General features: G+C 35.5%; 1 protein-coding gene across 3 annotated transcripts in view; it reads right to left on the bottom strand.

The window, feature by feature from the left end:
* Nucleotides 1–27,430, bottom strand: part of LOC128883069 (semaphorin-1A-like) — a 582,486-nt gene that overhangs the window by 72,436 nt on the left and 482,620 nt on the right. For all 3 annotated transcript variants that reach the window (XM_054135057.1, XM_054135071.1, XM_054135065.1), the window contains one exon: nt 27,203–27,373. In XM_054135057.1, coding sequence (XP_053991032.1) covers nt 27,203–27,373 — 171 coding nt within the window. The remainder of the gene's footprint in view (nt 1–27,202; nt 27,374–27,430) is intronic.

Genomic DNA, 27,430 nt, shown 5'->3' with positions numbered 1-27,430 from the left:
CATCCCGACGATCTGCTTCCGCTCGCTCTTCAGATCGCACTTCAGATCGTCGCAACATCTTCACGCTGCCGCGACGATGCAACTTCGTAATATTGCGGCATCTTCATGCCGTCGCAACAATATAATTATTTTATAGATCCATACATACATTCCCTATACTTACATTTAGCATACATCTTGCATATATTTTGCATATTTCGACATATTATAAATGCATAAAGATCCGCACTCTAGTAATAACTATTCTGTAGAACAGTAACTGTAACCGATATAGGTTAGAACTTTTCCAACCAATAACTTTCATTCAGAACCTTTATGTAACAGTTTGAAACAGTTATTTTTGAAAACTATTCAACACCTGTTTTCAGCGTTTTCTAACCATTAAACCTGACAATTGTCTACTGAAAACAATGTCTCTTAAGCTAGATTAAGGACTGATGAAAACAATAGGGCGCCAGTGACCACGTAGTCTATCTCTAAATCAGAATAAGGTTCAATTCAATACCAATTCCAACTCGACGCTATGTTAATCTGACCTAGTGACTTCCACGAGTAAACACGATGACAATATATCTCGCGAAGCAGTGCAATGACAAGAGCACTTCGAACAAGATACACTTAACAATCCTTTGTAATTGGTTTCGAGACGATGCGGTGAATGTTGGCGTTCTCCGCAAACACTTCAGCCTACCGAAACTGATCTTAAACTATTTTCATCAAACTGGTCAGAGGTTTCTGTTGTAACTTTTAGCGACGTAATTCGTGGAAGTTTTAAAGTTGTTTAGAAAACAGTTCCGTATAGGGACTGCCGAAAGTCATAGCTCTATCGTTAAAACTCGAACGGGCAACGTTTGTACGACTGCTGGAACAAGGTTCTAGATAGCACCTTCGCGTATGGGATAATAACAACGACCATAGTACTTCATTACACGGTTCTGTTTGCGGACATACGAGTGGAGCGGCAGAGGGGACGCTACCCGACAACCCCCTCCGGAATATGGGATCAGACGGAACACGGAAACGAAGAACGAAAGGGTCGAGAAAAGCGGAGTGACGGTTTCAGTGCCAAACATTCAAAGTGCACGGATGCAGCGTCGAATTACGAACCGAGAAAGGACCGGAGTATCGCAAAACGCTTGACGTAATGAAACACCACGCGCGGGAGTTTGAAACGAGAAACCAGGGAATGAGGACAATTGTGAACATTATATTCATCGAAGGTTCGGTAAATGTTGTGCGAAACATATCCCATGTGCTGGAATGAGGGGAACAATATTTTTAAACAGGGCAACTATTTGGAAATAAAAACATAGATGAAATGATCGCCTCTACAACGATTAATAGTCACAATAAGGTCTCGTGAAAGACCTCTATTGGTGTACCATGGCATTAATTTATCCCTATATTAATATTGAAAATAAGAGCTGATCATTACAATCTAGCGGGATTACTCTCACGTCTAGGAATTGTTGCAGTCTCAAAATGCGAATGCCATAATCCATTCCAAGATCTAAATCATATTATTCGGCAGTGTTGTCAATACAATATCCAGAGAACGAAGCTAATTAGAGCACTTCAGAAAATCAAATTGCATTTACCCTTGACAATGAAAATAATACTTGCTGAATCAAGTAGCCTGGCTTGTATGTTCATTCATAACTTTCAGTTAAAACAGTGTAATTTGAAAATATATAAAAAAAGAAAAGAAGAAGAAAAGAAAACCTGAGACTTGAGGTATGTCATAACTAATTGCTAGTATGTATGTATGTATGAGTGTTAGTATGTATATACAAGTGTTACTATTGTATAATCGCTGATTCTAAATCTGAACTCAAAATGTACAAATTCAAAATGGTGGATCTAATATGGGGCCACAAAATGCGAAAACTAATTCGATTTGGATGAAACTTGGTATAAACGGTTTCTTGGAATCGCTGATTCTAAGTCTGAACTCAAAATGTAAAAATTCAAGATGGCGGATCTAATAGGGGGCCACAAAATGCGAAAACTAATTCGATTTGGATGAAACTTGGTATAAACGGTTTCTTAGAATCGCTGATTCTAAGTCTGAATGCGAAGTTTGGAATTCGAAATGGCGAGACAAAATGAGAAAAGTGAGCGTATTTGGATGACATTTGGTATCAAATAGTAACTGTACGTCGAATATACTTCGATTAAACTACTTATGGGCAATGATAAATTGCACTCATTTAGTAAAAATAAAGCGGCTTTTTAACGGGAAAAGAACGTAAAACGACGAAAGAAATGATAAAATTACTTGAAAAAATATAACAGAAAATAAAAGGTACAAGAAATAGTATAATATCGATAAAACATATCGACAATTGTGACATTTACGTTAGATACCAACTACACGGACGTGGCGCATAGAAACTTCGCAACAATGGGAAACGAATAATTTGAACGGCACCTGCACAGGATGATTCTCCGAAATGGTATACGAACGACTGATGCAGGTTACTCGTGAACAACACTCTTTCATTGTGGTCGCGGGAGGGAGAATATTGAATTGAAGCAGAAGAAACTGGGGTTAGCGAGATATACAAAACGAAAAGGTAGAGGAAATGAAGTAGTAATTTCGAGACGGAACATCGTTGCCGTGGTAGGAAACGTCGCTGCAAGTTGCCAGGATACTCGGGAAGAAAACATCACGAGTAACAGAGAAAAATAAGTTGGAGCTTGTAACCGCGTAATTTTTCAGTAATTTTTCAGTTAATTTTACTAAAAAATAAACTGTATGATCTCGTGTTGCATAAATACATCGCAAGTTGGAAGCATTTTAAAGAAAAATTAAACAAAAGAAAATTCTTGGTTCATGAATTTTAAGCTTGATTGATTTTGATTAATATATAAATTCTCCATATCGTTGAAAAATGTCATCAGACTTGTAATAGACCAATGCAATGGTAAGCCCGCAGATTGAAAGATTCGACTTATCAGAGAGATGATAATCTTAGGCACGTCTAGACACGCCACTTTAAAATCTGCATAATATTAATGGAAGAGGTCAGCACGAATTCCCGACATTAATGCAATGGAAATTACAGGATAATGTGGAGAAATATGTAAATTAGTGGAAACAACCAAACGTTCGCTTAAATAAGAAGTTTGAAAGACAGGCTTGATAGCCACGTCATAAATTGATCGAACAAATTCCACATAAGTATGGCTTAATTTCAGATGGAAAAACTTCATGTACCGAATTTAGATTAAAGTGAATAAAGAAAAACAAGTTCTTTATCTAGTACATACAAAATTGCACATACGAACTACAAAGTGTTAAGGATACAATTAAATAAATAGTAAATATTGGTTGGAAAGGTGACAAACAAAATGGCTAGTTGTGGCTTGAACAAGTGTAAACGCGAATAAAACTTTCTAGAAAGTAAGAAAATATCCTTGTACGTATACAAATTTTTATCAGAACAGAGGGAACTAATGTTTGATAATGTAGAATATTAGTTCAAGTGTAGATCTATCCCACTAGAAAAGGATGAAATTGCTAAACTATGTTATATTCGCGAAATTTAAACAACTATATAACAGAAGCTAGCATGTAAAAACTCTCTTTAGCTATATGTGGAATATACGATAAAATACTGATAATAACTCACACAAAAAAAAAAGGTGAGATGTAATCATTTAAAATGAAAAACGGAATCATTGATTAAACAAATGTTTGATATCTGAGAATATTAATTTTGCTCATATAACAATTCTCTAAAATTCCTAAGGATGAAACTAACCCTTTCGTGCAGCAGCGGTGACCGCGATTGTACATCGGACAAATAAAACCAAACACCTGAAATTCCAGCGAGAAATTTCACTTAAATCTTGGTACGTAAATCTCGCGGCGGTAAAAAATTTAATCCAGCGAATTGCAGCAGCAAATATTTTGCGAAATTACATTCCTCTGTAACGTTAAACGTTCGCCCCAGCAAGAGCTAGAAAGACCTAACTCGGACCAACTGCAAGAGAAATATTCCACGGATCGGGTAAAGAGGACCAGTCGAAGGAGCCGGGAAGAAATTGAAAAAGCGTCGGTAGAAAATGAGCGGGCGACGCTAAAAACCGACGTTAAGCTGAGAGACAAGTAGAGAGGAGATGGAAAGGTACGAATTGGAAGTAAAGTTAAACAACCTTGTGGAAATAAATTCCTCGAAAACTATATACGAAACGCATCAAATATTCCCTGGGCAACGAACTTTCGAAAGAGAAATATGAACACGAACATCGGTGAAGTTCCATCCACGGGCAAAGAACAGCGTTGGCAAATTACTTTAGGAAATGGTACCAAGGAGCAAACGCAAGGAAACGAGAGGCTGAGGTCTCGAAGCCGCGAAACAAAAGGCAATAACGTTGGAAGAGTAAAACTCGGGAGAAAAAGAACGATGTGGAATGAACGAGTCTAGAGCTAGTATAGGGTTAATATAGAAATAAGTAGTCCTCGATATCCGTAGGATGTACTTGACATTTGTAGTGGTGCGGATGCAACTCGAACATCAAGTATTATCGACACCTTAACGAGGCATTATGTAGTTGATCTACAACTGCGGTTGGAGATTCCAGAGAAAAATACAGAATTATCCAAGTCCATTTCAAATCGAAATTGAGATTATAGTACTATACACTAGAGGCTAAGGAAAACTATCAGGCTGCAGTATATTAAGAAAGAAAACTGACACAGTCTAGAAAAAATTCAGAATAAAAAAACTCGGGGATCGAAACAAATATTTCCTTTAATAGAAAAATGATACAAGTCTTAATAGATGATTTTCAAGGATACAGTGAAATCACAACAAGTAAAAGTACAGGTCTTTTGTTCGCTATCAACATTTTAAACAAATAATACATACTCATCATTTATTTTTTTTATAGAATTATTAAATGGACTTTTTTGAGGACGTTTACTGTTGTTAAGAAGATTATGAAATTCACTATACAACGTTAACATTTTGATTACGTGTAATTTAGGTGAAAAGGAGAAAGTATACAAAGTTTGTTTTTCAAATATTGAATGTCAATGGAAGGAATTACTAATTTCTCACACTACGTACTCAATTTGTTCACCATTAATCAAAGAACATTCAACGGCATTCCCACACTCACCATATTTTGAATACTCGTGTAAGTAAAAGAAAGTTACAAACGTGTAGATGCCATTATAACGAAAGTACAAAAGATAGATAGCGTTTCTTCCAAGTGAAGCGAACAAACGTCGACTTCTTAAATGCGATTACAATTCGGAAGGTTCTACCTTCTTTAAAGGAGAAATTGCACTATTCTTTTTCAATTATAAAACACCAATTTTGTGTAAATATTTTGCTATTTAAAAACAGTTAGAATATAAATATGTTCTTACACTAATTATCGTCATTGTGAAATAAGTTGTGTTCTAGCTCGCGATCTATTTCGCTATTACTTATTTGATTTTCTTTACATATTTAACGTTGCATCAACCTTTGGTTATTAGCGACTGTCTATTATGTGGTTAGATGTTGATCCAAATATGTGCATCTTTGCAGGACTATTTTGTATAAGATTAGCTAGAATAATTTGTATAAGTTTTTCCTGTACTCCATGCTTCCTTTAAACTAGTGGGCAGTTTGTGTCGTATGCGGAGTGGTTCGTTTTTTTTACAGGTAAATATAATGTGTTCCATTGTTAGAATTTCGTTGCACGTACGGCAAGTGGGTCTAGTGATGTTCTCAAGTAGGTGTTATTTATTTTGTTTTTGTACTGAGAACCGTATGGAATAAAGGCAGTAGCGATCTGAGCGTTCTAGTAAACGATCGTTGTAAGATACCCTATATTCCCTCGTATTAACCCTTTGCGCTCGTGTGGCGCCTCTAGGGCGACATATGTAATTTTAAAATGATTTTTTGAACGTACAATATCAATTTTACTTATTTTAGAATACAGCTAATTATTAATTGAAATAACAATACATTGAGTCACGATTGTTCGTAGATGTTTCTTTTTGAAGTAGAGTTTTTGGTTTTACAGAAATTTATTATAAAAATGGACTGGACATGATTCTATAGACAAATGTCTCGAGCGCAAAGGGTTAATCCTCACTTAAAACCAACACATACCTACGTATCTATCATTATCGAGTATCTACACCCATCAAAAGGGTACTCTATAATTCCGTGAGAAATACCGCGGTCCTTCTTTTACAGTCACATTACCACGGAGCGTTAACCAAAAGAGAAGCTGCGGAAGACTATGAAAAAGGAAGCGTCCATGGGGGCCGAGACGCTCCAATGAAAACGAATGATTCGAGAGTGACGAGCCAAAGGCGCTAAGGGTTCGTCTTTCCGCGGACAAGAGCTGAATTTCATAGGAGTCCGGCCAGGTAGGGGAGGAACATTGGATGAACTCTAGGGCACTCGAGGAAGGAAGGAAGTAACCTGAAAGTAGAAGGCGGAACGTGAATTCATGTTCCTAGAGGAGTCGAATCTTTCGCAAAGGAACTAGCGAAAACGAGGAAGGAAAGAAAGAAACGTGCAAAGGTGGAAAGAAAGGCGGCGAATGAAGAAAGAAGATGGACCGAGGGTGCGGGCTCGCATTCGAAAGCTATATCAGGCCACGTGAGCCGAATGAAGCCACCTACTTGAATTTTCTGTTGGTTGAACGTGAGAATTAGGCTTCCAATAAAGCGTCGAACGACAGCTCGGATCAGTGCCTGATGCTCCTGCGGCTTTCGGATGTTCAATGATGAAAGGACACGTCCTCCGTCCTCAACGCGCCCGAATATTCTCATAAACTTCAACGAAACGATTCATACTAAATCATCGACTATTTACGGAATTCGGATTATCCATGTCGGCCATAGAATGTGTTTCCCTCATGTGTTTCCCTCCATTTCAGCCAAAGAGGCGCTTTGAATTCTTTAAACGAACCTCCGCAACGTGTTTCGTTAGTTCAGTGGGCTAATTATGAAAGTTTCCTCTAAATGGTTAACTATGTTTTATTTTTGCATGGCCAAGCGTGAGTTTCTTTAGGAACAATGTTTATGAATAATTGTTCCGCACACGAATTAAAATTTATGTTATTGAAGATAACTAGGACAAATTTGATGATATCTATTATTTGCATATATCCTAAAGCATCCAAGTTAGGAAACGTCTTAGCTCGAAGTGTGGTTGTTTGTTAGAACTTTTTCCTGCTTGAATGTACGTACGAACACGAAATTATATGAATTATATATTCCATCGATAAGTTTACGATTACATAGGTCTGTAATGAACATGTAATAATATTTATATTTGAACAAAGAATAAATGAAAACAAATCTTTTGTTTAATTTAACAAATTAACAAATGCAAAACTTTCCTTTATAAAGTGACTGCTGGATGTTGGTTTATGTTATAGTGATAAGGAGACTAGAACGAATTAAATAATATCTTCTGAAGTATCTCCATAATTTTTTCACAATTTCCTGTGACAAGCTAAATTTTTTATAGTTAGAAGACCTATTTTAACCACAGTAATTATTGAAAAGATTATAAACATTACTTTCCATTCTAGGAATTTAGGTGTTCATAAGTTAAACATTACCAGAATAACATTGCTGTACTAATACTTCTTGAAATAGTAGAATGTAGCCTATAATGCTAAAAATATGCTCTGATTTACAAGACTATCGTCATAACGTTTAATTATAACCTACAAGTGCTTTCCTCTGTTCTATCATTACCTAATAATTAATTTAATTTGTGATATACGTATACTGTAATTATAGGTATCTGTTATGGCATATTTCCTTTAATTTCAGGAGTAATGCGATGTTATTCTTAAAAAGGTTACAAATTGAGGATGTCATAGCCAAATTATCTACATTAAGTCTAATTAAAAGACGACTATTACACTTAATAAAGAAATAAATCATACATTCTGTATCGCTAGAATTATGTTACATGTATGAATTTTGGAGGGAAACTACGATATATAACATCTCAGAATTCAGCACATGAAAATTCCTTCTTTAAAAAACTAATACACGATCTAATAATAATAATAATAATAAAAAATTATATAATAATAATAATTATAATAATAATAATAATTCTAAAACATAAAAATATATGATTCTTTCCTCAGGAAACGGAGTACATACGCGTTATTCGGATATTTGTTGACTTCTATAAAAGAAGGAATTGAGATCACATAAATAAAGTTATTAAATAGAAGTTCTTTCATAAGTAACAAGTGACCCAGCTTTAACTGTAGTTTCATCGATGCAGTTCCTTAATATAGAATTTACCGAATAACCTGAAATAGTGATTTTATATTATTATAGGAGCATATGGAATTCCAGTCGACTTTTTAAATTGTTAAAAGGACGGAAATTCGATAATTTAATTGGACGATACGTTCACCTAAAACGGAAAAAAAATCGAACTCCCTTCTCAAAAGTAGGAATTAGGTCTTCCATTATAAACTCAAAAGTCGTCAGTATAAGTTTTCGATTGAATTTTCTCGTCGAGTGAAGTCTACCGTTCTCCGACAACAAAAATACCATCGCGTTGAAATTGAACGGTACCGATCCCTTCGAGGATATAAAATACCAAAGCAGAAGCAATCCGTGGTACATAACGTATTCGTAAACCAATATCGCGAAATTTTTCGTTTCCTTTCTTCAATTTATCACACTTGGGTCGGATTGCCGGCTCGATGCTCATCCATTATTTCATTATTTGCTGAATAATCAAACAAACCGCGTTATATTCGCCACGAATTGTTTGTATTCGATGCCTGGATGTGCAAATAACGTTTCGTTTCAATGTAAAAATTAGTAACTTCTGAAGTTTTCCAATTCCGTTATTTAAATACGGTGCGGAAGTTGAACATGAGTTTTAGTGTACCTGACATTTTTGACAGATTGAGAACTGCGTACCGTAGCAACTGTAAATTTGCATTCGTTAAATGTGGCATTTCAAACACATGTTCTACAAACAATTCATTATTCGATAAGAATTACGCAACATGGAACATCATTACCTTTTTATGATAATAGGTTGCGAAATCGGGTTATCGGTGCATATTAGATCAAAATGAATTCTTTTTTTGCTTTTTAACGCAAGTGGTTTAGAATGTTAGGCAATAAAATATTCACATTCTGATTTTACTTACACTTATACTTAGATTAAGATTGAATCATACAATTCGGTAGTATAAATATTGAATAATGACCTTTATATTTCACTGAAGTAACAATGTGCAAAAGACAATCGAGAAACCGCTAGAGCTACAAAAAATAGGCCGTATTAAGATAACATTCACATAAAGGATTATCACAAAAGGGGCTTTAACAATGACGACTTATTCATAACATGGACAGAGATGGGGATCATTTTAGCACACTGAAGTCAGGTTAGGTCAAACGTTTCCTCCAAAGGCGTTAAGTTGACAAAAATTGCTATAAGTTTTTAAGTAAGTAATATTTTTCAATGAAATTTTGAAGAAAGTCATAAAGTAATTTTTCACTTTATGAATATGTACTTCATTATACAGGGTGTCTACGTATAAGTTCGGACATACGCAGGGTGTCAATTCTACAACAAATTTCCAACAAAAAATTACTCTTAGATTTTCTTTGTGTCGCATTATTCGCGTGTATTTTCACTTTCAATATTTTTTATGCATTTGCAACTTAACACTCTTTAAACGGCCATAACTCCACCAAATTACAGTGTAAACTTAAAACTAAGTATACCATTTACGACCTTTTGCTATCAAGTGTGCAAATTTTCAATACTTGATCGGTAAAATCAACTGGTACACAACGAGATGATAAATGATAAACGAGTATTGACATTCGCAGAAACGACATTACTTTCTGGTCCCTCTAATATAAACCTACGTACTGAGCAAAGTATATTCTATTGTTAAAATAGAATCGAAAACCGACAGGACTAAACACGATGGGCAAAGCGTTTGCAATATTCTATATCGTCATGGGTTGCATAAATTAAAATAGATAATACAAGTACAAACACGAGTTTACTCGTGACCGGTCAACAATGTTTGGACATGAAAACACGAGTTAACTCGTGACCGGTCAAGAATGTGTTAAGGAGGGACATATGAAAATATCAATAACGCATATGTGCGTTATCCGGACCCAAGTAATAAATCAATGTGATACAATTTGTGTCAATTTGTTGAGGTACCGTGCTAAATGTTGGCAATGGTCAGGGAGGTTTGGTTCGATACAGTAGGGGAGAGTTCGGAACGTAACTCGAAAATAGCTCGCTTCGATCGTCCCTATTATAGACCGAGGCGTTTCGTTGCCTGAACATTCGAAATATTCGAAAATTGTCTGGCCTCTCAAGTAGGGTTCGATATTAAATGAAAATGAAAGATTGAAAGCTCCCCAGGCTCGTGATCGCGTCCAAGTTTAAGCTCGTGACGGCGGACCGGTAACAGAGTCAATCAGATTAAACTCGATCTGAATTTTTGAGCCGTTTCATTTTCACGCTCGCGGAACGGAGGCCGATATTATCCGTCGGCGAGTATAATTCCATTTTTCTCTCGGAAACTTTTTTCAATCACTTCCCATTTAATAATTTCTTTACTATTCCCGCCGCTCCTTCGTCCGTTCTTCCATTATCCCGGCCCGTATTGACTTAATTAATCGATTTCACAGAACCCTCCCTTCGGCCCTCGGTTGATTTCTCTTGGCCAACAGATGAGACTCTAACGACGCCCCGGCAATGGAAATAAAATTGCCGAGCTTCGCGGCGGGGAGGACAGTATCGAATTCCCGATGGAATAAACTCTGAGACTCTCGAGTTTTCTGATAAGAGCCGCGAATCTTGCTGCGTATAAGATAGATCTCCCAGTGACGCCAGCCACCGCCGCCACCAGCCAACCAAGGGATGATAGGGTATCTCGATGGGGGAAAGGGGATACTGTCTGCTCCGTTGAAGACTTTCGATAAGACTTCGCGGAGGAGTACGCAGGAAAACGATCCAACCGGCGCGAGCGACCCTCGATTGATTACACGAGGACTACTCGAAGACATTCGAGCAAACGACCGATACGTGACACTTTGACGCTCGAGCGAGAATGAAGCATTTCATTCTGTTCCTTCGATCGGTTCATTCTCGCTCTCTCGCGGATATCGATTCACGTGCCATCGTTTCTCGCATGCCGACAAGTTTGCCCTCGCCAGCACTATTCACCAACGCGATAGTTGCGCACACTCCAGTCAAGCTTTGAATTACCTTCCATCTATCAAGGAGTTGATGTCACGCGGTCGAGTGTCTGGCAATGAACCATCGTTACTCATTCATAATAATTTTAAACTACCATCGCTGGTTACGTATGCGCAGGTTGAATCGATGTCGATAGCACTGTACCGATCTTCACATGTTAACCCTTTGCACTGGAGTGGCGCCGATACGGCGCCCGGCCGAATTGAATTGTCAACTCAAGCGGCGCTGCTGCGGTTCCCGAGTAATTTGAAGTCTTAAATGGTGGCGTAAGCTCTTTTTGGGGGCATGGAAATTTCCCTAATCAATTCATACATTTTGTATAAACTAGAAAAGACAAAAAAAAAAAGGAAAAGTCACCGAGCCATCTGCGATTTCTGAAAACACCTGTCGAACAATTGAGAGAATTATATCGCCAGCAACGAGAGCAAGCGTCTACGTCGCATTCCGATGAAATCCGACTAAACGGAAAGCTTCACGTAATACTAAAAGGGTCAAAAAGGGACTGCAAGGTTTGTTCTGACTGTAATACGCCTAGAGGTAGCCGAGAAATTTCGTATTACTGTGATACGAGTCCTGAGAAACCTAGGATGCAACTTGGACATTGTTTTCCAAAATATCACACCAAAACTAATTACAGAGTGTAATATTTATCGAAGTTTGTTGTTTTCGACATATAAATCATAGGTTCCCAACCTTTCTTGGCCCACCGCCCCCTTTTTAACAGACTTCGAAAAGGAGGAGGTTACTCAATTCGACATGTATATATTCTTTTTTTTTTCAAACAGTGGCAACATTCGACGGCGCCTCTTTTAGATGAAATATACTATATTACTACATTACACATATATTTAAAAACAAGGACCGGTTATTATTAAAATTACTTTATTGAAAGATATTAACATGTTGATGTATTCTTTAAAATTTGATAAACAAATATACATATATTATTAAAAAAACTAATATAATATTATTAGTGAGAAGGCTGAGCTTGGTGTAACGACAATAATTTTTCGATATTTGCTGTCAGATTTGTCATCCGCAATCTTAAATCGCCGCATTCCACTATTGACAATCTGTTTCTTTTCTTTGTTGCTAAATTGTTGATTACACTGACATTTACAACATTTGTTGAACATTGAAGATATTTGTTAAAACATGCGTTCGAAGATTTTTAGTACACATTAATGAAACTTTATGCGCGTTCTTGCGAGTATTGCCCAGGGGGCGGCAGTTGGTCCGCAGCGCCCCCAAAATTTGTCTTCGACCAAAAGCGCCCCCTTAGATTTCTTCAACGCCCACCGGTGGGCGGTACCGACCCCGTTGAGAACCTCTGATATAAATGAACAAAATGATGGAATTTTATTATTTGTATATATTTGTTTATTTATAAATGTTTTTAAAGTACTTGTAGTGTTTGCCGAATTTGGCCGAAATCGTCTGGAGTTGCTCGTTCGCGCAAGCGAAAAAGATCTCGACTGCAAAGGGTTAAATTCATTGTATGCGAATATTTGAAATTTAATTAGGTTATAGGCAATATAATTTTATTTGATACGTATGCCATCTTTAAAATGTGTAATTCGATATTCCATGAAGTAACTGATTATTAGGTAGTTTCATTATAGAATAGTTGTTTTATTTGATCCTGTAACTACAGTCAGTGTAATAAATATTCGTACAGAAACCATTTATTTTAAATGGATTGCTGTACGAATACTTCTTACACTGACTGTAGATATTTGTAGAGAATATCGGTTGCGTTCCATTTCAAATTTATACAAATCTGAACATTTAAATATGGTTCTGTTTATCATAAAAATATTATTTAATTATTTTATATAAGAAAATTGTACATTTATTTTTTATTATTTCCGTAAAAATGACCTAACTCACGAATGAGAATGAAAATTTATATATTTATCATAATACTTTCGCGAGGGTATCACTAATGAATTTGCAAAATTTCCTTGGTAAAAACGACACAACCTTATTCGGACTAATTCAATTATACCCAATTCAAAAATATTTCAATTATGTATAATTAAAAGTAGTCTGAATAAGGTCTTGTTTCGACTTAATTCATTGAAAAAACTGTAGCAGCCCTTTGATAATACTATCATGAAGATCTATGGAGAAATATGAAAATATTAATTTCCATTACAGGTCACTCTATGGCTGGATGACTTTTATTTATTCAACTGTCAGCGAGTCCACAGACATCAAGGCAGAATTTATTCGTGCCGCGACAAAAATAATCGATCAATACGTAAGAAACTTTTGAGACGTTCGAAGTTAGCACGATAATAATCTAACAAATACAAATATTTTTAACATTGCTACTGTTGTATTTTAAAATTCACACATCGTCGCGTATATGAAAATAAAAATTGCTAATACTATCTTTCTTGTCTTTAATTTATTGTACAATGTTCTATAGCGTAAGATATGTCAAAGCTGAGAAAAAGTGTTCGTGTGATGCAAGTGGATGCAATTTTGTTTTAAACATATTTCGTTCTGTTTCTAAAACAGTAACTTCCGATAGTACTGATTCAGAATTATTAAATCTAACAAATATTCCAGGTATTTGGTCAAGTTTGTTAGTAACGTTCTCCAATGCGTTGCTAGAATATTTCAGTACTGACAATATGTGCTGAATAAATAAATGTTTTAAGATGTTTCATAGCGGATATAAACCTGGGCAATGAGAAAACCAGGCAACAGGTCCTACAGGAAGTGTTCATGTGTTAGAAAATCGTTCGCTCAAGAACTGCCTGGCTACTTGACTGAAGTGAGACAATCCATTGTCATACATAAATCACAACGTACAACATTTAATGGTTCTTCTTTCAGTAGTGCATGCAATTGACTACTGAGTAGTCACTACTCGAAGAATTGGCATACGATTGAACTGTTAATCTTCCATTAAGAAACACATGGAGCTGTTACACATTGTTTACAAACAGTTTAGTAGAATCAGTTAGGTAAGAGAAATTCTTCAAATTAGTGTACTAAATGAACATACCCACCCATAAGTGCGTATGAATGCGTATGGATACTAACACCTATCAGCAAAGTAATAATATTATCAAAGAAAAACTATAATCTACTGACTAATTTGTTGTCGAAGAGTCTCGTTTCAGAATTCAAGAAAAAAAAAATATTAACCGAAATATAAACAAAAGTTTCTGAAGTTAATATGTTACAACCGAAGTATAAGTAAACATAGAATTAATGTAATGTTATATAAATGTAAGTTCCCAAAGCCAGTTTAATAATAATTAGGTGGAAGAGTTAATTCGTTTCTACCTAAATCAAATTTTAAATATTCTATAAATCTACAATTTCACATTCTGTTATCTTTGAAAGTAGCGTAAGTCCATTTATGGTAATCGAAAGAATAAATTTCTTTAAAGTGCTACTTTATAAACGATCAAATTATAACCCCACATCAATTTAATTTTACAAAAAATATAAAACAAACATATTAGCATTTGCCAATATTCGTGAAATCATTAAAATGCCACCCTTTAGACATTTCAATACAAAATTAAATGTACTTACACCACTTTCGACGAAAACTGCTCAATTGAATCATAGCGTCGCGTTTAAGACAGGATCTACTTCTTGCTAGGGTCCATCTAGCGAAGCTCTGAGAATATTACTTATCTCTGTTCTATTCGAGAACTTACATGCTCCTAAAAAGGTAAGCGGTCCCGGTGTCTTTTTCGATTGCTCAGAGGTCCCTGTGCGCTTTACCTAAATCCAGTTCAGACTTGAACTGTCCCGCGTAAAATTAAAAACTTGCTGTAAAGCTTCGCCGAGGGTATTGAGAATTCGTTTCCCCAGAGAAGGGTATAAAATTTAATGCAGTGTTCCTCGCCGGTATCGATACTTCCACGGATATCGAACTTACTTCAAAACAAACTTGCCTATTTTCATCGGGCGCTTAAATCCGTCGTAAACTTTGCTGTAAATAAATCGCAACGCCAAGATAACTTCTTTATGCGATCGTCGAACGCGCGACAACGCTCTCGGGGCTGGCGACTGAAACGAAAAGCGAGCCGGCGGGCGTGGAAGAAAGAGGACGAGGCGTCGCGGCGCCCGGGATCTTAATAATGGCACGTCGTAGAAATGCGCCGTCATGCCAGCAAGGGTGGAGAAAACGGCAGAGCAAAAGGAGAAGACGAAAAGCGGCATGAACCTCGTGATTTATCAGCTCGCTTATCCGCCTCTCCTTCTCTTGTTCTCGACCGAATAGCGATGTTCGTATACTAGGCTGGATTTAGGGTAACATTGACCGGGAATTAAGGGGGGAGGGTCAAGTAAAATTCAAAATTTTGACCTCTTTTTTTTGTTTAGAAAATTAGTTTACCATCTGGAGAATGTGCTCCGACCATTTCAGCTAAAACTTCGAAGTCTAAGTGTACCTACAGAGTCATTAAAGTGATGCGCTCCAAACGGTACACGAAGGACTATTTTTAGATCCGGAAACTTTAAACGCGTTTTTCTCAAAACACAATGAAGCCGTGCCGTGCAACGTAGCTTAGAGGTTTCTCAGCCGATTGCTATGAAAACGGCACAAAATATTCCTTAAACTACTCCCCTTTGCATCAACCTAAAGGTTTTTATAAACATTGAAATGAACAATGTTTTTAATCATTTTTTTTATAACAAGATTTTTTTAACGTTGCGTGAAATTTTTAATTTAAAATGTTTTTTTGTTTAAATCTAGGTTGTTGCGAAGCGTGTTACTATATTTTAACAAAAACTTGGTGGATTTTTGATTTCAAATAATTAGAGTGACCTGTGCGTTGCACGGCGCATTCTCGAGAAGCCAACTTCAAACAGCTGCTGTTCATTCGTTTATGAATATTTTTACATAAAAAAAAATTATATAGATTATCTAGATGCTATAAAATAACAAGTAATTAGTTGTAAATAAATATATATTACGCACTCTTTAAAAATAATTCGCGAAAAAGCGGTTGTTTACTTAACCCTCCCCCCTTATGGAGGCTCTAGTGCAAATAGAAATAACGCCAAGAAAATGATAAAAATTTGTATACGGGTTAGATTTTATCCCAAAAACACCCACACAAATCTTGGGAAGGCTAGGGTACCTAAAAGCTAAAAAAACAAATGTTTCAATTATTCACTTTTTAACGTGGGCTCTTATGGGAAAATGCGTTTTCAACACACTCAATTACGTGCTACAAAGTAATTGACGCCGAGATTGGATCGAAAATTTTATGCATAATAGAAAAATATCTAAAGAACATATATTGATTTACAAAATACTCCGAGGGTACTTGTAGTATTAGTAATAAATTAAAGAATACTAGGATAATGCGTTTTGTCTTCTGCTATTGACATAGTCTGAGAGATCTGGCACGCTGTACGAGAGGTTAGAAAACGCGCGATCAAATACAAACAGTACTGTAGTTTGTCTGAAAATAGTAGAATTCTGAAGCTGGGCATCGCAAATTTGTATCGTTAGGGCGAAGATAAAAATTACAAAATATGTTTTAAAATATCAATGTTGTGAATATGTAGTGTATAAAATAAAAAAAGGTTTTCATAATTTGGAATATAAACCAGGAGTAGAATTTGAAGTGACGTGAATTCACGTCAGTGGTCACGAATGTGTTAATATTTTGGATTGTGTTTGTATAATCTTAGCGATTTAGTTCAAGAGTTATTTTTACGTATACTTTAGTATGTGACTGAACGCGAAACTGATGATATAAATAAAAAAATGCTCCTTTTGGCGAAAGGACCGCCATTAGGCAATACGGTCTAAGGAGGACAAATAACCTTGTGTCGGCACTATGTGTACACGTCGAGGCTGGGACCTTACTAAGTGACACTTTAAAAGGAAAAAAAGATAAGAGTGTATGAACGCACTTTGATGCATGCTTCGCGACTATTATGGTGGGCTATAATTTTGCGACAAGACGAGCCCCGAGAATAGAGATGCTCGCGGCTCGATTTTGCTCCCCGTGATCCAGCCGATTTATTCGGTCATGATGGACGTAACGATGCGGTCGTGAAAGTGGAAGAGATCCGTGCGGGATAACGTTATTATCTCGAATATTATTTTTTCTCTTCTCTCATTTTACGCAGCGGTCGCGCTCCGTTGACCAGCGGTGTATAAAGCCCGAGTCCCCGTAGCTTTGAGGCTCAACTTTAAATCCCGAGTCCTTAAAGCTTGCGTATAAAGGGTTGGAGCGTTTATGACTTGAACCGTGCAATAACATGTTTCTTATATATTCAAATAAATTGGCATTCAAATTTATTTCCTGCGCTGCACTTTATAACAAGGTAAATAATCCAATTATTGATATATGTAGTTTTGGTAATCAACATCTTTTGTTGGTAATAGAACATTTTGAGTATTAATAGTTGTCTACATTATGACATGAAAAGGTAGATCATTGTATACAGTCTCTTTTGTATTTTTTATTAAAATACGTTTCTGTAAGTAACGTTTAGATGTTGCTAAAAAACAATATATTGGTATTTTCATATTTATTAAGTTCATATTTATTAAGTACAAATCATAGTTATTGACATAACCTCGTTTTTCATCGTTTATAAAGTGCATACTCTATTTGATAACAAAGTAATTCGCCTAATAGTATTCGATAGTGTAACGAAAAACTAACATTTATCTGTATGATCTAACACATTATCCTTTGTGGTTGGAAATAATATGTAGATCATAATATAAACCCGAGTATCTAAAATGTTTTACTTTAGTTATCACTTAGTTATCACAGAATAACCCCATCTTTAATAATTGGAAGTAGTCAGTTTGAGAGTTAGACTTTCGTTTTTGTTTGAGTGTTCAATTTGATTTATAGAAGACTGTATGGGCTTGTGTAATAGACTTCGGTATCAGCCTTTATGTAGAAATTCATCCTATTATTTCAAAATGCTAAGATCATTCTGTATATCCACTCTCGCAAAATTTAATTCGAGTTAGGAAACAATATGTACCGATAGACCCAACCGAGTACCAAGACATAACTTGGCCATCTAAGTCTACCCTTAACACTTGGAAACAAACAATCTAAATTCAAGTGTTCCAATGCAATGAAAGGAACGAATTCTTACTTGATGTACTGAACAACTCAATCAAAACATTTGTCTCGAGATCGAGTTGTCCACTGCGCCAACTGACTTTCTACTCCTCTGAAAACATTCGAATATCGAAAACAAAACATGGAGACATTTTTCCTTTATGTCTAAGCGTTCACATTATTTCGTCCAAACTCAGTGCATATTTACAGTTCCCAAGGTGCTCGGGACTTAAAAGAGGCTATACAACAGATGCGCCCGATAGATTTAAAAGAAGGCAAGACAAGAAAGACGGTTCGCTACAAGTTGTTACGCCCATCGGCGAAATCAACGTTAATTTCTCTTTTATTTGTATCTCTGATTAAAAGTAGTGCCTTCGAGCGGTGAGGCTGCAGTGCAGTCTGGCAAAGCGAGCACAAAGAGAAAAAAGGAGGGAATGCGATCCACCGTCGTGAACGCGAGAGGAAATGTGTATTATACAAGCCGAAGCGGGCCTTTTCCGAACGCGTTTTCTCTGTGCTTCTTTGAGATTCCGCGTTTGAAAAGTTCTTTTGAAAATCTAAAGAGACTTTGGTCTTAACGGATACCCAGAATCCAGCGGAGCGAAATCCAAGGCAACAAATAATATTAAACCGTAAGCAGGAACGCGATGAATTTGATTAAAAATGAAAAACGGACCGTTCCATAGGGTGCTTTGGTTTTAGCTGTCAAGATAGATCAGTTTTTCTCTATTCCGCTTCGAAACGAACTGCAGTGCATTCGACATTTTGTAACGTTACATTTTTTCATGTTCGTTCTTCGCGTTGGTTTTTGAGGTTTTTCCGTATTGCTAACTCCTGTTTTCTATGTATGTGTTTATTTATAATGATACATGTATACAGGATGTCCACGTATAGGTTTGGACATACGCAGGGTGTCAATTCTACAACAAATTTCCAACAAAAAATTCCTCTTAGACATTTTCTTTGTGTCGCATTATTCTCGAGTATTTTCACTTTTAATATTTTTTCTGTCTTGTTGACACTTGACACTCTTTAAACGGCCATAACTCCACCAAATTACAGTGTAAACTTAAAACTAAGTATACCATTTGAAAGAGCGTTAAATTTCCCATCTTCATGATGCAAAACCAACATTTATTACGTTAGATTTAACAAGTGAAAAAGTATTGCGTTGTCCTAAAAGTCAATGTTGATTTTTGGTAGGTGGTACAGGTCTGAATATATCGAAGTGGTTGAAAACAAATAACATGCCTACATCCCTTAACAGGTGGAAAGGTTGTGGAACAAAGTGGCACCTATGTAATTCAATTAATACATATTAAAATTCAAATGTGTTTTTGTATGTTTCTTAGAAATTGGCACGAACTTTCTGGACAACCTAATAGGTCAAACTTTACATTGTGAAAATTTCAAAAGATTTGACTTTTTCTCTATTCGTTCTTGGGTTTCAAAGACATAGTTGTTTGGCGGGCACTCCTCGGGAAAAATTTCCTCAAAGTCTCAACTTTGGAATGGTTTTGGCAAAAAAGATTGTACGGTGGTATTTTAGGGAGAAAATGACGTTTAAATGCAGAATTGACACCCTGCGTATGTCCGAACCTATACGTAAACACCCTGTATATCCAAAGGCATTTAAAGAATATTTACAACAAAATAAAAAGAAAAGAAATTTAAAAAATAAAATTATAACAAAATTAGCTTTCGTTGGCTACCAATTATATGTGTAGAATGTAATAAATTACAAATATATAATATACAATAATATAGAATGTATAGACGAAGAGTGATATTCTTCTTATTTCATTTTCTAACGATATCCTTTCTCCCTTTTAGATTATAACAAATATCTTAAAAATGACCTTATAACCAAAAGGAATTGGAGTAATCGTCTACATTATTTTGCAATTGTTTGTATCTTCGCGTTTACGTTTAAAATGAATAAAAGAAAAAATGAATTATTATGTCATTTTCACCTTGAAAGAAATATTTTAAATGTAGCTTTCCGCCTAAAAAACTTTGAAAAATACCTTCTACGTCGAACCAGTCGGTATTTAAAATCATAGATCTTTTAAAAAGTAGGAAAGTCGATGATCATGGTAGAAAATATAGCTAGGAAGGAGAATTATTTTACTAATATACATATATTGTATTTTATCAACAAGTAATCAGAATGAAAATACCAATAATAATTGTATAACGTTTATTTGTATTCGTGTGAATATATTTTACTAATAGAAATATCAAAGAATCCGAATATGTTAACAATAATTAAGCAACGTATTCGTATTCATTTTATGGCTTACTGCTGAGATAATAATAGATTTTATATTCTTTTCGTACTTATATACAAGCTTCGTGTTTCCGTAATGAATATTTTATGCACTGGATTATGTCTTCTGTATATGCTCCGTTGTAGAGGTAACAAAACCAGTCTTCTTTATTAAGAAAAACGATAATGGTTTATGGTAGTACTCTTGCGATTTAAGAAATCTTGCCGTAGATGATGTAGGACTCATTATAACTTTACAAAAATATCGATTCGAGCTATATAGTAAATTCAGTATTTGTACTGTGAATGTATTTTACTAAAAACGATAACATATAGAATAAAATTGCATTGTTGCATTTTTACTTCTATAAATTACTTATAAGCTACAGAGTTCATTAATTTCTTAAAAATTCAATAAATTGTTTAAAACGTCTTTAGCATGCAGAAAACGAGCTATCATTTGTTACTGTATTTTAGAATATATTTTCCATTACTGCGTTATTTCATATATTCGTAGATTGCATTTAAATGTTTTAATAACACAAAATTGATGAATGATTTAGACGAGTGGTATGGAATGCAGTAAACAACTTTCACCGGATGCTTAGTAAATGCAAGATAAGAACAGATCGACGTTATCAAATCGTGTCAATTATAAAGTGAAACTAGCACTTACTATTTCTTCACGTTATAGAAGTAATTAAAAACGTACATATTATACATATGTTAAGAAAGGAAAGTCATAATTGTACTAAAAAATTACTAAATAATTTTAACATTCAAGTCAACATTCTGATAATTAATGGTTTCAATATTTTTGAACTAATTCCATTCTAAATAAAACATGAGATATTTGAGAATTCTATTCCAAAACTTCTGTCTGTAATAATCTGCACAAGTAATTTGATTGTAAACACGACTATCTAGGAAGTCCACTTTCTGTTAGTAAAATTGTGCACGTGATAGAAATATTAAAGAAAATAAAAATACAATAATAACAATAGACAAATTTCACACGATATCATCAAAAAGGTGCGTGCTCAATTACCCAATAAATTAACACTAGGTTTATGGAGAATAGTCATTCTACCTAATTTTGAATTTTACAAGAAAAGTTATACAGCCTTTTACATTTTACTTATGTTGACTTTTATCTGTATAAAAAGATCAACATATATCCAAATTCAAATTTTGTGTAAGACTTCTAATTAATTCTATTAAATCGACTTCACTCGTGAAAATGTACCTTCAGTGATAGCAATCTGATAAAACGTCTTCGTAAACCTAGAACTAGCTATCCACTTAGATTGTTCAATTCGGAAAAGGAAATGTCCTTATGGACGGTGAATAACTAACAGGCGCCAGTATAAACGTATTAAAACTTCGACTAACCGTTCTGACCGAAAGAATTCTCGAAAATGATATTTACAGTGATTCAACTGAATTATAACGAAGCCAACTGGGATATGAAATATCATCAACTATTCTGGCCGTTTTACGATAACAGCTGACGTAAATAGTTTCCCGAGCGTCCCAGCGTACAACCAGCAATCTCTTATGTAACTGTGGCAATGGCCTCAAAAGTTATAAAGGTTAAAACTTACGAAACCCTTCGTCAAAAGCACAGAGTCAGTTCCGAAACCGTTAATTTCGCGACGATTACTCGCGGCTGTTTACGGAAGTTTCGAAAGAGAAAAACACGCTTCAATATGAAATTTACATTGGGAATTCGTGCGCTTAAGCTGCCAGTCGTGTCGGGCTTAATAGTCGAGCGAATTAATACATCGTCAAGGATAACGCGATCTATGCTCCTCTAAACGACTGATCCTATGCGGAAGTGTGTTAAATTTAACCGGGGCAATCCACGAAATATTATACCTTGCCACGAGATGCATGAAATTTTAAGCACCCTTCGTGAGATATGGCGGCAAGCGAATTATCCTTGGTAGCCTGCATAATTAAAAGTGGTCTCGTATTTTTAAGTAGGTCGGTGTGCGTAGAAATTTTAGGATTAAAGTCTGTACAATGATTGTTGCAGATTAACTATTTTTTTGACCTTTCGGGCACTCTGTATAAATTTATATTTCCGATGTAATTTAAAGTTTTACCGTTTACGAAGTTTTTTCAGGAGAATTAACTTTAAGGCTAGGCAACCACACTTACGATGTAGAGAAGTAGTTATTTACGGGAAAAGTTCTTCAATGGAAACTAAAAACATTTTGTACATGTTTTATATTCACATATCGTGGTTACCATCGATTCAATTGATATGGTTTGTTAGGAAAATAATTAAATTGTCACATTTTGAATAATGCATAAACAAATCCTGGAGAGAATTAAATTTAACATCAAATATTTACATATGCTATGTCGGATTTTCTCTTCCAAGAGAAGAATGATTTTCGTTTACAAAAACCATCAACGCGCATCGTTGCGCGTGTTGGGTTTTTTGCGAGACACAAGTCAAGAGGGTGCAGGTGTGTCCCATCTTGACTTGTTTAGATAGTCCAGGAGCCAGCGACAGATTTTTATCAATTATTTCCTCTCGGCTGATAATTCATGAAATTGAGATAGTTGTGCCTTGAAGCCTGGAGAACGTTAGCGCTAGCCTTCCACGCCCGTAAAAACAAAATATATGTTCAATCATATCCTCTCGGTTGAAAATGTATGAAATGATAGTTCATATAGTGAATGTTTGAATAAAAAAGTCAGCTGGCCATAACGTGATGAATTATACGTCAGCTGCTCATACGAACATGAAAAGAAAAACAAAATTTCAGTGACTTCCTCTCGGTTGAAAATTTTGGAGATGATAGTTCACGTGATACTTTAAGGGGTTAGTCGCAGCCAGGAAAAGGAAAAACGACATTTCTTTGTGATTTTTTTTCAGTTATTAAATAATAATTTGCATAAGTAACAATTAAGTATATTATAAAGCATGTTTTAAAGAACTAAAAAACATTTTTTTGTTTTAAGAAACGTTTAATGTATATCGTCATAACAGCCGATGACGTAGACGATGATTTCAAAACATAGGTTTGCGGTGAGCAAGATTCCTCTACACTGGTTTACCTGAAAACAAAAAGAAAGATAGATTTCGAAAATAGATTAGTCTAGCGGGTCCCTGAACGAAGGATTTTGGAAAAAATTAATTTAAAACAAAATGCCGTACATTTGAAGTTGATTTTCAATTTTTTCACTAAAATTAAGCGATTCAATACAGAATAAAAAAAAACAGTATACAAGAAAATAAAAAATCCTTCGATCAGGGACCCGTTAGTCTAATATATTTTCTAAATCTACCTTTAGTTTTGTTTTCAGGTGCACCAGTTTGAAGAAATCTTGCTCACCGCAAACCAAGTGGCCACCCACGCCATCGCCTGTTATGACGAAATGAATTAACCTTTTTTTAAAACAAAAATTCTTTTATAGTTCTTTGAGACATACTTTGTAATATATTTACATTTCATTCGAAAAAATTATTATTTAATACCTTAAAAGAAACTCACTTCGAAGTTATGGTCATTTGAAGTCAGAAAGTTACGATTCGCCTTTCAACTTCAACCACATTTTTCAGGACTTCCTCATCACATTTGGTATAAGTTATTGTGCACAATTTGAAGTGCAGAATCTATAGAATAATGGCTCGTAAACATTTTAGGTGTCAGGCGGGGTATAAATTTGGCACTTTTTTAACATCCTCCTTTAATCTTTTCTTTTACGTCTCAATTTATGTAATTATGTAACTAGACTGCGGATCTTTATGCAAAATAAAATCTTCGTAAACGTGTCTACAAGAATTGAACCTAAATAGGAATTTATTTTATTCTGCAAATATTGTAACATGAACTTTACTTTCAATCTTTTTTATATTCTTGCATATTGTTTCCATTTCGTAGTTTCTTGCACATTCAAATTTCCTATAAATGCATAAAGATCCGCAGTCTACTTATAACGTATGGTTCACAAACGATTAATAAAGAAGATCGGACACTTAACGTTCAATAAAGTTAAGCAACTGGTTATAATTCAATGATTTCAATTTTCAGCAAGCCAAAGAAACTTTAACACTAAATTTCATTCGATTAAAAAAGAGGAGACAGTTCGATGCAATCCTAGCGCACGTAATAAAAATAGATAAGTCAAGTATGACTCGAGGTTAGCTGTTAATAACTTCAGAGGTTCCGTCTCGCCAAAGCACGCCGAGAATGTTGCAGAGTACGGTTCATTAAGCTAATACGCGTCGAATCGGTTTTCGAACAATTTCATCCCCGTTACGTGAACCGATAAAACATTTCGTATTAGCATTAGACGCAACTGACGAAAACCCAATTATAGTTCTCGTATCGTTCTCGTTACTATAGTAGTAACTATAGTATTGTGGAGTTAATCGTATTACATGTACTGTTGGTTGCGTCAATATTTATCATCGAGGTAATAAATCAGCCACAAATTCTACATTTCTAACATTATTTAACGTCAAGTTTGCCCCCCTCCCACTGCTTGGTAGCGATTACCGTTCCTAAAGCAGTATCCTTTCCGCCGGTGTTTAGTTTCGCGCAATCGTCCAGCGCGTGGTTATTAAATAAACAAACGGAACAGTTGCCGCGCAAAATGAAATTCTCGTATACACCTGTGTTGAACACGCCCTCATTAAGTATCCATGTACCGACAAAAGATTTTCGTACAACAAGCTCTGTTTCGCTGACTGCAAGTTACTACCGTTTGCCCGATTAATATTTGAAGTATTGTAAACGATGTCAACGTTGGTTCCCAACATTTCCACGAAATTTCTATCGCTGATACGACAAAACGTTAACGCAAATATTGTGAAAACATTGAAACGTTGGTATATTGGGAACAAAAAGAAGCCGATCCATTTTACATAAATTTGTACTAAAAAGCAAAATAAAATCGCGAAACAGGAAGCACTTGATTTTGCAAAATAAAATAAACGAAGTAAATATAAAGATTGAAGCTTTTTGTTTAGATCCTGAAATACTTACGAAAGACTATTTCTAAGTACAACGACTATAAGAATGAATGTCATCTATGTAATATGATGAAAGTATCAAAATACGTAAAAATAAACATTATAATATTGTATAAAAAGAAATACAGAAGTTCATGGATTTCTATATATGTATTATAACAGAATTCTTTTGTTAGGAGTGTAATTAGTGCACGTGGATGTTAATCATTTAAGTTAATCACGTGTTTGCTCTCTATCTAGATATATAATTATTTTGAAAAAAGTGTTTAACAAATATTCATTGGATCTTGTAAACACATTAACTATACATCATTTTTGTAATTACACTCCTACTTATTTATTATATATGTAAATCCTTTATCTTCACTGTCACTATAGAATAAAGCTACATATTAGAGAGTGACCACAACAGCTCATCAGTGACTAAAAGCACGAATTACAGTGTTTAATTCTACAAAATTATATTTTACACATCGATTGACTAAAAAGTTCCATTTCATTTTGTACTCCTATGATCTTTTAAACATTTTTTGATATACTACTCTACGAACTCTGTAGTTCTTCCCATATTTCATTATTTTTATTTTCTCTCAGCTAGCTGAGACTCTTGGATCGAAAGAAAAAAAATAGTACAGAGGTTTACTTTTGATCCCAGGTTTGGGGAAATGAATCGATCAGAGTGGCAAGCAACATTGTACTACATGCTCGACGTTAAAGAGAGTTTCGGAAACACAAAATATTCGCCATCGTGCTACAGTAATGTCTCGTTAGACGCACGTCCAGGATAAGTGCACAGAAACCAACCTCACCACTGGGGGGTATACCCCTTGAGGGATCAAGGAGTTCAATTGCCAAGTTTCGTATATTCTTTGATATTTGCCATCGAGTGTTGAACGTAGAGACAAGGACAGCGAGTAAAGAAGAGGACGGAGCGAAAACACCGAGGTATGTCGGTGAAACAATCTAATGCAACGATGAAACTTTCTTATTATTAACTTTTTTGTCGTAAAACGTATACCATCATATTCCTGTCATTTTTCTAATTAAAATGAGACTAAACACGATATAATTCGGACGACATTTACCATTCATCTTTTTTTAGTTAGCGTTCTACGATATATGATACATAATAAGTTGGTACAAGTAAATATGTTGCGAATTACGTCGTGTTTGGTCTCGTTCTAATTAGAAAAATGTCAGGAATATGATGGTAAAAGTTTTACAACAAAAAAGTTATTAATGAGAAAGTTTCATCGTTGCATTAGATTGTTTCAACGATATATCTCGGTGTTTTCGCTCCGTCCTCTTTTTTATTCGCTGCCCTTGTCTACGGTCGGCGGGCGTCGGCAAACATCAAAGAATATACGATGTCCACGTTAGTCGCACAAGGTCAGTTCCAAGCTTGTGCATCTAACGAGACATTACTGTACTCGATGCTCAGAAGGTTGCAAAGACACAAAGAGCAGCAAGCAGTTTGTGAAGCGATAAGTTCAGAGACACCATGGAACCCGAATTGTAGTACAGTGATTGCAACCACGCGGCTCGACACAAAGGGCTACTTATCGAACAGCCTTGGGTGTACACTGCGCGGTTATAAAGAATCTAAGGTGCTTACCTTGATGGTGAATTGTCTGCACAGCGGCTTGTACGCGTTCGTTCCACAAACGAGAAATCGATCAGGCCCTTGTCTGCCAAATACACGTACATAATTCTGGCATTCGTCCTCGCTGCGTCCTTTCAGATAACAAAGTTCACGATGCGCCCCGCTGCTGGACCACTGCAACCTCTGCAACAAACAAGATTAAACAATTGTTACTTTGGAATTTAATTTTCGGAATCGTAG

This window comes from Hylaeus volcanicus, chromosome 1, assembly GCF_026283585.1.
Source record: "Hylaeus volcanicus isolate JK05 chromosome 1, UHH_iyHylVolc1.0_haploid, whole genome shotgun sequence".
Lineage (NCBI taxonomy): Eukaryota > Metazoa > Arthropoda > Insecta > Hymenoptera > Colletidae > Hylaeus > Hylaeus volcanicus.
This window is presented reverse-complemented; position numbering and strand designations above follow the sequence as displayed.